The sequence below is a fragment of the Mobula birostris genome, chromosome 12, assembly GCF_030028105.1.
Source record: "Mobula birostris isolate sMobBir1 chromosome 12, sMobBir1.hap1, whole genome shotgun sequence".
Taxonomy (NCBI): domain Eukaryota; kingdom Metazoa; phylum Chordata; class Chondrichthyes; order Myliobatiformes; family Myliobatidae; genus Mobula; species Mobula birostris.
Genome location: NC_092381.1, coordinates 62,841,523 through 62,854,262, shown reverse-complemented (window position 1 = coordinate 62,854,262; position 12,740 = coordinate 62,841,523). Strand labels below are relative to the sequence as shown.

The window sequence follows — 12,740 nt, the reverse complement described above, 5'->3', positions numbered from 1 at the left end:
TGTAATTAGACGTAGATTAATAAGATTCCGTGAAGGTTAGATGGTTTTTTATTAGTGTACTCTAGGAAGTTGGAAGTGTCTCTACCAGTAAAAAGCTTGCTGCATGGTTATATGTTTATTTGAGCACATATTTATTTGTCATGGAATATTAGAAAATAAAAAATGCCTTTTTCCAAAATGTCCCTTCTATTAATTTTAAAACCACAATTCTATGTCCCAAGTATTTTGCATTCATGTCTTGTGTATTCCTCATTCTCACTCAGGTTACCTTGAGAAGGTGTTGAGTATTGCTAGATAACACTCGAATAATTAATTTAAAATTGTGTACAATAACTTTTAGAAGATAAAGAAGATATTGATTTCCTAAGAATATATAAAATTATTTTAATGGCTAATTTTAAGGATTTTATGTGCAAATTACATGTGAGTTTACAGTCTTTAAATCTCTGTTTTGAAATTGACCCAGAAATTTTTAATATAGCATCTCTCAATTTTATCCTTAGTATGATCAAAGTTCTTGGCTATCCCAAAAGCAACCATGCAAGGCATTGGAAGTGAGTCAATTGCACTGTGAAGGGTCTTTGTGATCCCATTTAAAAAAAACATTGTGACTCTAGAGTTAGAAGCTACTACCTTAACATAAAATTGTAGGCCACTCTACGTCCAGAATCTTACATGATTTTTTTAAAGTTAATCAAATTTCCAAGCTCGCAAATAACTAAAGTGTGCAAAATTTCACTTTTAATATATTTAATTATTTTTTCAAATTGAAATGCTATTTTGATGTCTGCCTGCATTAATGAACATTAATAAAAATCATGTCATGCACTTCTTATACAAGGCAACTTTTGATGTTTCATATTTATACCTTTTTATTATAGAATTGGCAACATGCTTGGTCAAAGGGATGCTTTTTCCTTGAAGATAATGATGGAATTGTTAGTCATCGTTATAGACTGGAATTACATCAAACTACTAATGTTTTTCTTACCATCGGACCATTAAACCTTGGCCAAACTGAAGGTATAATTTGTCAAGAATTCTGCAGCAACTAAACTACAGTGGGTTGATATTTTAAATACTGAAAACAGTTTAAACAAAAAAAATATATTTCCCCGAGATTAGTTGGTCTGCTGGAAAAGGAAGACAATTTGCTTCGTGTAAGTAAGATGAGGAAAGGTATTTTAAATTAATATGAGATTTGCAAACAAAGATATAATGTGTGATTGTTTCTTGGCTCAAAGTGACTAAGAGGCCACAATGATTACAGTGTCCCTGCAGGTATACATTCATCAGTAATCATTTCAGTAATAAAAATTCACTCTTTTATCACAAGTCACCACCAAAAGATTTGAAGGAGTAATGTTAGTTCATTATTACAGAGTTTTTATGGGGAAAAAATAAAAAGCATAATATATACTTAATAATTAAATTAGTTTATCAAGGACGAATATCTCAAGCTGCCAGTTCACAGCAGGGGGGCCTCTTCAGGGATTTGCTTTGGAAACTGACAATTCAATCTGTTCTATTGCTGGATGAAGTACCAATAAAAATCCATTCTCTAGTTATTTGAAACAATGACCTCCCCCCACAATAAAATCAGAAATCTTTTGTCAGTACACTGTACATCTACAGTGGCATTAATGTCGCGAGAAAAACTTCCCTTGAGAATGCATCTCTGTTTATAACATGGGATTCAATGGGGAAAAAAGGATTTTGCATTCCAGAAATCGCAATAGAGATAGTTTTTTATGCCCCTTCTTAACATGGAGGTATATTGAATCTTGATGAGGTATCTGTAATTTTCCCAGGAAATGCACCTGAAGCAAAATAATCACCCTTGAATTTGAAATACCTAGGAATATATCCTTAAAAGTATCACGTTCAGTGAAATGTGGGTATTTTTTAAACAAGAAAAATGCAAATCAGACTTCCTGGTAAAGGGACTCATTGATGCTGCCTGACCTACTGAGTTCTTCCAGCATTTTGTATTAATCAGATTAACAGTCCCTTTACCAGTGAACTGCCCAACATACTGCTTATCTATGAACACTTTGTGTATCATTTTCCATTGAGAACCTGCTGCAAGGTCTCAACTGTAAGCCCAGTGACAATGTTCAACTCTGTGGTCTATCCTATATTGGGTGAGACAGAAGTAGTCCTGATATAAAGTTTTTTATTACTAGTTATAGTATTTCTTCCTGTATTTTATTGTGGGCATAATAGTTATGGAAACTTACTCAAATAACAAAAACAAATGCAGAATTGCTGAAACGTATCTGACATTTTCTTGAAGTCTCACCTCCAAGAAAGAATAATGTTTCTGACAGTAGATTAACATTCTACAGTAAATGTCTGATGAGTTTTTAAACTTACTTAAAGCAATTTAAATGAACTCAATTTATGAAATCTAAAAATATGAGCACTTTAATACCTTGAAACTGTTCTCCTCCATTGAAATCAAAGAGGAAAATATTTGAAACAACTTCAAATAGACTCCCCTTCTTCGCAAATGAAAATTATGCCATTGGAGCTGTGGGAAATTGCTAATGTCAGCTGCCAGTCATTTCGGGACTTGACACGTACATGGAAAGTCCAAATTAGCTGGCACTTGTACAAGAAAATTATGTCAATTCTACATGTAGCTACTGGCATTGTACTGCAAAATCCTGCCCATTAGAAGTAAAATATTAGGGAGTTGTACAGCACAAAAACTGGCCCTATGGTCCAACTTATCTTTGTTGACTAATTTGTCTACCTAAGCTAGTTCCACTTACTTATTTAGCCTGTTTCCCTAATCAGCCAATGCAATTTATTCAAATCCAGTAAAAAGGAAACAGAAGATAAACACTTGGAGAACACAGTTAGAGAGATACTCAGATTACTATAATGAGAGAATAGCAGTTGTCTAAACAACAGTAAAATGTCTTTCAGAAGTGGAACAATAAGGATGCATTTAAGGATATGAAACAAAAACGATCAACCTGAAAATGTGAGCAAGCACGAGTTTAAATATTCTGTTTGGCTAGTTTCTACAACTATTCACAAGAGGAAGTATGTCTTGTATGCTGTCTTCATGATAACACCTCAAGCAAAAACAAACCAAAATACTCAACATTAGACAGTATTTCTCTCTGTGCTTAATTGTGGGTATAATATTTATGGAAATTGCTTCAAATGAGTAAAACATAATTCAGAGCAATGGGGGTAAGATCTCTAGAATTGCATGAATGCTGAATGCAACAATGAGAATGAACTTGGGTTTGTATGGATCGATAGATGAATACCTGTGGACTGATAGTTTTCATAATTTATAATTATCTTGTAATTATGTATCAGCCAAGAATACATGACTGATCTTTGTGTTTCTGTTAGTCTCCCTATTTGCAAGAAAATACAAATTCTGAGAGTTCGTCGATGATATATGTATCTCAAAGATTTGTGTTTCTCTTACCTTTTATCATTTCTTTTATTCCCTGTTTGCTTCTTCCTTCTAAAGAACATAATGCAAGAATGAGATCTCATTTCCTGTGCTGTTTACTTCATATGTTATATCTGTGTTCAGAATTCAGAAAAGCTACTTTATTCCACAGTAATCACCATTTTCTTTAAACTCATAACTCTGACTTTAATGACGGAAAATACCAGCTTAATTGATGTTTCTAACTTCTATCCAGTCTTCTAATGCCAGATGTACTTCAGTGAACACAAAGATATAATGTACCGAGTCTGGTAAAAATATAAATGTGTTCATGTTATGATTTCCCTATATATTGCACACAGAACGAATCATGCCTTTTCACACAATGATTAGACTGGGTTTTGATGCCACAAATAGTCAAACGATTCATGTCCAGGTATCAAACTTGAAGAATGGCTGTTTAAGTGAGGTTGGACATGGATGCCAAGCTCTAGCCAAAAGGAAATCAAATTACTAACTTGCAACTATTTTTTTCAAAAGGTTTCTAACTCTAGGTTCATTGCCTGCACAATGTTACACTGACTAATATGTATTTTATCTTATTTTTTGCATTTTACTGTTCTACTTGGAAAATGGATGAAATGAATGTGTATGTATTATTTAATAGCATAAAAAAGTGCAGAGCAATACATTTTGTTACCTTAAAAAATGTAGAGTTTTTAATACATATTTTACTAATCCTAAGGAAGTTCCCTCCTGTTTGACAGATGCAACATCACAAATCTTGGTAATGGCAGCACATCAATCAGCCAGTTCAATCATTCACAATATGAGAAATGTGTGTTCTGTAGTTTCATCAGGTTTTTATGAATTTAGCCTGGTGTGATTGCAGAATTTCAGACAGGACTATTTATGATCTGAAATGGAAGCAAACTAATTTTGCCTCATAATTCCCTTGTAAAGTATGTTTAAATGATTCCCCAACCATTTTGAACACCTTATTGATTTTTAAATGTTTTATTCAATGTGCTGTAATCTTGTATTACTTGAATTCTGAACAACTTCTCCCCGATACAATATATCTTTATCCGTTTAACAATTGTAAAATGACATACTTCCAACACAAACTTCAGCAGAATAATAAAGACATTTTAATACACTCTACATTTTTTTGTTGCCTATGGATTAGTCTTTAAGTCTCAGTAATTTTACATTTGTTTCTACTGCTCAGAAAAATTATCGCCCTGGATGAATGTGGATACAGGATTATATGTTTTGAGGAATGTTGGTGATCCTGAAGCTCTGGAAGTTGTGTGTGTGACAGAATTACGCGAAAAGGAGGTCAGAATTATTAACAAAAATAAAGTCTTTGAATATGGATTTGTTGATTATTGAATTGACACATGGAGAGATGAAGTATTGATGATTAGTGTGCATATGGTCTAAATTTGTTATTCATCTATATGGTATCATCACTTAACGCACAATAGCTAATTCACAAATTGATCTCTTTCTGGGCAATCTCTGCCTCTGCTTTACACACCCATTCAACTTGCAAGAGTGAACCTGAGTTTCCAGTCTTCTGTCACTTTAATTTTCTGTCATCGGGTCATTGATCTGTACAACTCAGAAATGAGCTGTTCAGCCCACTATGGGCCATCCTTTTCGCACATCTATCTAATCTCATTTCCCCACATTAGAACCATTTTCTTCTGTGCCCTGCAATTTAAGTGTCTGTCTGAATAACTCTTAAGTGTAGTAATTGTATCTTGTTCCACCACTACTTCTGAAAGCATGTTCCATATAGCAACCAGTATCCTATTCTCACCTCTGTTCTTTTTCACTTATAATGATTCAATGGAGCCCGGTGTAAGCTCTCAAATGGTATTTCATCTTTCATCAGGGCATGCTACAGCTGTCAGGACTTAATATTAAAGTTAACATTTTCAGATGATCTTTTTTTCTTAGTGCTAATATGATTAGGTGTGTGGTGGTTAGGGCGTTGGGCTCACGATCTGAAGGTCATGGGTTTGAGTCTTGGCCAAGGCAGCATGTTGTGTCTTTGGGCAAAGCACCTAACCACACATTGCCCCGGTCCACCCAGCGGAGAATGGGTACCGGCAAATGCTGGGGTTAACCTCGCGATAGACTGGCGTCCTATCTGGGGGGAGTCTCGTACTCTCAGTCGCTTCACGCCACAGAAACCGGCATAAGCACCGGCCTGATGAGCCACAAGGCTCAGGACGGACTTTAACTTTAAATATGATTAGGCCACATTGTTGGAACCTGTTTTATTTTACCTTCTGTCCCTACTACCCAGTTTTTAAAACAGCATCCTGGAACTCTGGTGCTGGCCTGGTAGATCATGACCACAGGGGTTTCCTCCAGATGCTCTGGTTTCTTCCTACATACCAAATATTTGCAGGTTAGTTAGCTAATAGGCTACTGAAAGTGGTATCTAGTATGTAGATGAGTGCAAACTCGAGGAATTCTGCAGATGCTGGGAATTCAAGCAACACACATCAATGTTGCTGGTGAAGGGTTGCCTTCGAAGGGTCTCGGCCTGAAACGTCGACTGTACCTCTTCCTAGAGATGCTGCCTGGCCTGCTGCGTTCACCAGCAACTTTGATGTGTGTTGCATGTAGATGAGTGATGGCTTTGGGCTGGGTCAGTGGTTTGGCATGTAAGTAGATTGGAATTTGGGGAGAATAAATTAGGTTTGTATAGGATTAGTGTAAAAATGAATGCTTTATAGGCATGGACTTGCTGTGCCTTGTTTGGCGCAGTTTCTCTGTATGATTCTTGTTTTCAGACTATTGAATGTTATGTTTATTACTCCAGCACACTTGTATTAAAAAAATTAAAAGATATGTTACACAGAGGTTTAATAAAATTTCAGGTAAACTTAAGTATAAGGGGAAGTTGAGCATCCTTCAAACCCATAATAGAGTTCTCTAGACACTTTAAAGGGTGAAATTTTGTAATTATTGTCCCACATGAAGTTTAACAGCAAATTAAGAATCAAAATCAGTTTTATTTCCAATGAAACTATCCTTTTTTTTTTACATGAACTGAGTGAGTGAAGCTTTATCTTCAAATGGCAGTCAGATGGGTGTTTTGTATAATGAAAGGGATGAATGGATTATCTGCCCCCTCTAGAACCAGATTTTGCTTTAATATCTGTCATCTTATCACATCGATGTCAATCAAACAAAAGTCTTGGTCTGTGTCAGTTGAGAACCAACAATAGTCTGATGCATGAACAACAATAACCAACTATTCTCTTTTTAAAAAAAAAAAAGGACCTGTCATGGAGAAGGCAAGTTTCCCCAGTTTTGCTATTTGAAACTGCATGGATCAACTGCAGTATCCATCTTTGTTTTCCTCATTTCTTCATAAGAATCACCTGCAGTGTCAGACATTGGTCATTTGTTTGAAACATAAGGAAAACAATGTCTTAGATGGATTTTTCATCTCCTTTTCTCTTGCATGCCAACAGTAGTGTTACACAGTTGTCTATTTTGCTCCACCTAAGCAAAAAGCAGAGGTGGGTATCAGCAAATATTGACTTTTTAAGTCCCACATCATGTCTATCACAACCTGTTGATGCTCCTTACAGTTGTACTGTCAAAGCCTTAAGGCCTCCTGTGGATAAGCAGGACAATGGATTCATTCTGTCTTTGTCTTTAGCTCCTATGATCTAAAGTGCCAGAGAAAATTGTTTTAGCAAGGAAGGACTCTGACACAAGCTTTGGTAGAAATTCATATTTCCTTAAGTATGAAACCTAGAATAAGCATTTGGTAACTTTGTGCTATTCGAGCAATTCACCTGAACAATGCAATATACCATCAGCTCTTTCCAATTGTGTTGTCCAGGAGTGTTAAAATGAGCAATTTTCTTGATTTGGATTCAAAATTGGAATAAATCTTATTCTTTTATCTTGAAGCTTTATGCTAGTTACAGGGAAACCTGTCAAACTAGTTTAGATTTGAATTTGACTCCCATCGGTGTAAGAAAAGTTTGTGGCACCAATTTTTGTGCACTTAAACAAAACCTGTTTAACAAATTGAAGTAAAATGTTTGATTCTTGATTTACAGTGATAGCTTGTTTAAATTATAATTTCCTATAACAGAGATTTGGATGGAAGGGAGAGCTTCATTCAGGAGTTTATCATCTAATCCCATTCACTACTGGCTGCAGATTAAGGAAGAGGAATAAATCAATGATCCGAGAGGCCAAACTGGTCCACAGGGAAAATGGTGACTTAATGCTCACCAAGGAATTCAGGTATGAGAGTTTATTTTAAATAAATGTTGTGCATAATAGGTACTTTTAAAAAGATGTTATTTGCAGAATATAAACAAATCATCAGTGTTAGAGGTAAAAAAAAAAAAAAGAATTTTTGGAAATGCACAGCAGACTCTCAGCTTATCGAAGAGAAAATAATAAGTTAACAAATCAGTTTAACCCCTCTTTATCAGAACACCACACTCATGCTAGATAAGCCCATTAGTATTACCGAAAATGGGAGAAGTTCAAATATACTTCTCTGATGAACTGATAACTAGTTATTTGTATACATTGAAATAATTGGATAATGTTGTAAATTTTTTTGGTAATCTTTACTATTTCATATTAGACGAATAGGCTAATAGGTTAATTGTTCAAATGGGTGGCATGGGCATGTTGGCCTGGAAGGGCCTGTTACCATGCTGTATCTCCAAATAAATGTTGATACTGTAATTCTTTTAACCAGTTTTAGACAAAAATAAGATGCAAGTTATGTTGCTTCTGACTAGTAGGGAGAAAATTTGTCTTTAGAATATTATCTTAGTGCTTATTTTTGCAGTGTTTTCTGCTTTCATATTATTTTGATAATTCCAATCCTTTAGGGATGCAGTAACAAAGGGCTTAAAAAACATTGTAAAATTATGCACGTGAGGAGAAAAATGCTATTGAGTTTTCGAAGATGCAATTACCATAGTACCTAAGGATTATTCTGTATTTTGATGATACAATCTCTCCAATTTGATTCTTTTCCTTTGCTTAGGGCTGCACTATCAGACATCTTTGAAGTTATCGATTTAGATGGCAATGGGCTTTTAAGCTTTGACGAATATAACTTCTTTGAGTTGAGAACCAGTGGAGAGAAATGTGACAGTGAGGCCTGGGTTTTGTGTCAAGGTGAGGTGAACAATATTATTTGCAGTTTGGTAATTCCCATGTTTTCTGTTTTAAACAGAAGTATTTTTAATCTGGACAATTTTTCATTGTTGTTATGTTTAAATACCAAATCCTGTTTTTTTTTAAAAAAGGAAGCGTAAAATTACAATAGAAGTAATGCTGGAAATTTTCATTTTGAGAGTAACAATACATTGTTACAGGGAAGTATTTTATCTGGCAATTCAAGATGTAATTAGAAGTTATTGAAAGAAATAGGAAAACAAATGAGAAAAGAAGATGCAGCACACATCAAAGTTGCTGGTGAACGCAGCAGGCCAGGCAGCATCTCTAGGAAGTGGTACAGTTGACGTTTCAGGCCGAGACCCTTCGTCAGGACTAACTGAAGGAAGAGTGAGAAAAGAAGATGGCTTGTTTGGTCTAAGTTCTCATTTCCAGCTGCTCAGATTATAAAACTTATGAGTGTATTTTGGACAACATTCTATCTGTCAGTCAAAAGCATTAAAGGAGCAATGAATATCTTGGATGTTACGAAGAGTTAAAATGGGAATTCTTTTGTACCTTGTAATGGGTGGTTTTAGGGCATCATCTAAAGATACTTGAGACCCTTTGCCCACCCCTGTAGATGGCCTGCGTAAATTTCTGGGAAAGAAATGGGACAGTAAGAATTGCTGCATATTTTCAGTATCTTAGGGACATCAGTAAATAAGCAAACATCTCCCATTTATTGGGTCAAGCACAAGATAGTTATTTTCAGATTGGGAGTTGGAATATTTTTTCTGTATTCACTCATCTTGCTACCAAAAGTTAGAAGGATACATTTTATTATACGTACACAGTGATATTTTTGTATTTAAATAGAAACTAGGGAATTGATTTATTCAAAGAATAAGGAACAAGCCTGAGGTCACGCAAAAATTTAGGCCTTAGCACATATTTTTAAAATTGTTTTTTCAGAAGTTATTGTTGGTGTATGAAGTACCATGTGAAGATTTCCTTGCAGTGATATATTCTGTATTTTTCTTTGAGTACTTCCATTTCTTATAATTTCCTCATACATTAGCTATGACTAGCAAATGTATCTTTAATTACACAACAGATATAAGTTGAAGTTGAATGTATCTCAGACTAATAGGAGATTGCCAGAGTCTTGCAGTAATAGTGGATTCATGTTGCTGCTCATCAAGAAAAAATGGAAATTCAGGCATTTGGATGGGAGTTACATTTTCATTAACTTTGGAAAAACATAATGGATCCATGCTTGGAAAAGTGTTTAACTACTCTGCAACAGTTACGATTATAAATGAATGAGTGTGACAATAGAACAGTGTGAAAATATCTCCATGAAGCAATCCAGATTTGCCAAAATTTAATCAATGTTCCTTCATACTCAAGTTATATTAATCAGGCTTGTTATTGCAAAAGCAAACTCAGTTGCCAGTAATGTTTGCCATATTTACCAGATTTTAGTTGTCAAATTCTGCATTGAAATTTATGATGCTCTGCTAAGGATACAATAGTAAACCCTTAGTATATTTAGGTCTTAAATATAATGTAGTATGGAAGGCTTCCCAGTTTTATTTGTGTACATCATAGGCTCCCTTGAATGAATTCCAGAACTATCTCTGCCAATGATATGCTAAAAGTTTGAAAAATATTGATCATCATTACATATTTTTCTGCTTTGAATATTTTACAAATGCTGTGGGTGGTTTTGATAAATGTTACTTTGTTTAATTCAACAAATAAGTTGGGTTAATTAGTAACAAAAACCAAACAACTGGAGAAACTCAATGCATCAAGTCGCATCTATGGGAGCAAAGAAATTGTCAGCACTTTGGATGAGGACCCTGCATTAGCACATCAGCAATTCTTTTCTCCCCCCCCAACCCCACAGATGATGCTCAACCTGCTGAGCTTGTGTAGCATTTTTTTTTACTTCAGGTTCTAGCATTTGCAGCTTTTGTATCTCCATTGTTAATAAGTGTATATCTTTAAATGATCTAATCAAAGGTAAGTGGCAGATCTGCTGCTATGTAGAAGAGATTTTCTTTCATGAACAAATGCTATGGTCTATATTTAGGGCAATGTGGCATGACATTCATAGACAAATCATGTGAGATTTTTACACTTACAGTGAAGAGTAGCTAATGGTGGAGTGATTTGATTAGTGAGTATTTTTTGTTTAAAAATCTTGACTGCAGTGAATATGCAAGCATCATCGTAGTAACAAATCAATTCCCATAATCTATTGATGCAAGATATTATTGAATACACATTGCACAGTCCAGAGGGAATAGCAAAGACGTTAACTACCTAAAACAGCACGAGTAATTGAAAACCAGGGATTTAAGTATTGAGCTAGGAATCTGCTAATCAAGACAGTTACGATGAGGAAGGTTATTCAGCCCACCTTCAGTCATTCTTCTGTATTTTAGCAGTTAATTAGTTTTAAAATGTTATGGGGAAATAAATTCCTCTTTTGTTGTAAGCACTAAATGTATACAGCGGTGATGTAAACACATTGAAGTCTGGTTCCGAAATTCAGTAACTAGATCTAACTTTTGGAAGCAAAGTTCAACATGTATGCATTTCTGCTCATGTGTTAGTACATACAACAGAGAGCAAATTTCTACCCAAGAGGTTTTCATCTAACTACTTGGAAAATTGTTTCATATATAGTGATCATTTTTTCTGTAAAGTACAATTTTTTGGACATTTGTCCTGAATTTGGTGGAATCTGTTTTCATTTTACCTTTCTTAAGCTTAAACTTTTTTTAATCTAAATATTTTAATATCTTTGTTTTGAGAAACATATTTCTAATGCTTACATATGGGTATTTTAAAATAGGAGATAAACATGGCCTGTATAATGAAAGGAAGACAGAATATTTGAAATGGGGAAGACAGTATTTATCATCTGAAAGAGACACACAGGGTCAAGAAGTCAAAAGCGCTATACTCAGTATTGCATAGCATTTTATTTTAAGATGCTGGTCTGAATGTTTGCTCTGCATTCCAGAGCTAGCTGGATATACAGTGTAGGATCATTTAAGTTGGCTTTTGTTTGTCAGCAGGACAAATAGGCTTAAAACCCATTGTAAATCATTTTAGCATATCCAAATAAGAAAAAAAAATATTTAATCTTTTTAAATTTTTCTCTCTAATTTCTCAAAGTGATAACTTGTATTTGTGCAAGATTTTGTGGATATTTGCAGCTGTATAGTTTTTTCACATCATTTCAGAGAGCAAGGTTACTCAAGAGGTTGATAGTACAAATCAAGGCTAAACCTGAAGTTGATAGAACAAGTCAAGGCTAAATAAGTTTAGAACTATACCAAAAGGGTTCCCTTCCCTAACCCTGCAACAACAAAGCTAATCCAGAGCCAATAACATAAACCCAAAATGATGTTGTTGGATGGAAGCAGCACACATCAAAGTTGCTGGTGAACACAGCAGGCCAGGCAGCATCTATAGGAAGAGATACAGTCGACGTTTCGGGCCGAGACCCTTCGTCAGGACTAACTGAAGAAAGAGCTAGTAAGAGATTTAAGAGGGGGAGGGGGAGATCCAAAATGATAGGAGAAGACAGGAGGGGGAGGGATAGAGCCAAGAGGTAGACAGGTGATTGGCAAAAGGGAGACGAGAGGATCATGGGACAGGAGGTCCGGGAAGAAAGACAAGGTGGCGGGGGTGGGGGGGACCCAGAGGATGGGCAAAATGTGTGGCCACTGGGATTAATTCCACATCCCATTCCCATTCTGACATGTCTATCCACGGCCTCCTCTACTGTAAAGATGAAGCCACACTCAGGTTGGAGGAACAACACCTTATATTCCATCTGGGTAGCCTCCAACTTGATGGCATGAACATTGACTTCTCTAACTTCTGCTAATGCCCCACCTCCCCCTCGTACCCCATCCGTTATTTATATACACACATTCTTTCTCTCACTCTCCTTTTTCTCCCTCTGTCCCTCAGTCAATACCCCTTGCCCATCCTCTGGGTTCCCCCCCCCCCCACTTTTCCTTCTCCCTGGGCCTCCTGTCCCATGATCCTCTCATATCCCTTTTGCCAATCACCTGTCCAGCTCTTGGCTCCATTCCTCCCCCTCCTGTCTTCTCCTATCATTTTG

At 35.7% G+C, this 12,740-nt stretch overlaps 1 protein-coding gene across 6 annotated transcripts in view; it reads left to right on the top strand.

Moving 5' to 3' along the window:
* Positions 1-12,740, top strand: part of efcab7 (EF-hand calcium binding domain 7) — a 64,178-nt gene that overhangs the window by 25,693 nt on the left and 25,745 nt on the right. For all 6 annotated transcript variants that reach the window (XM_072273902.1, XM_072273901.1, XM_072273898.1 and 3 more), the window contains exons 7-10: positions 882-1,023; positions 4,653-4,762; positions 7,557-7,711; positions 8,475-8,608. In XM_072273902.1, the coding sequence (XP_072130003.1) occupies positions 882-1,023; positions 4,653-4,762; positions 7,557-7,711; positions 8,475-8,608 (541 nt within the window). The remainder of the gene's footprint in view (positions 1-881; positions 1,024-4,652; positions 4,763-7,556; positions 7,712-8,474; positions 8,609-12,740) is intronic.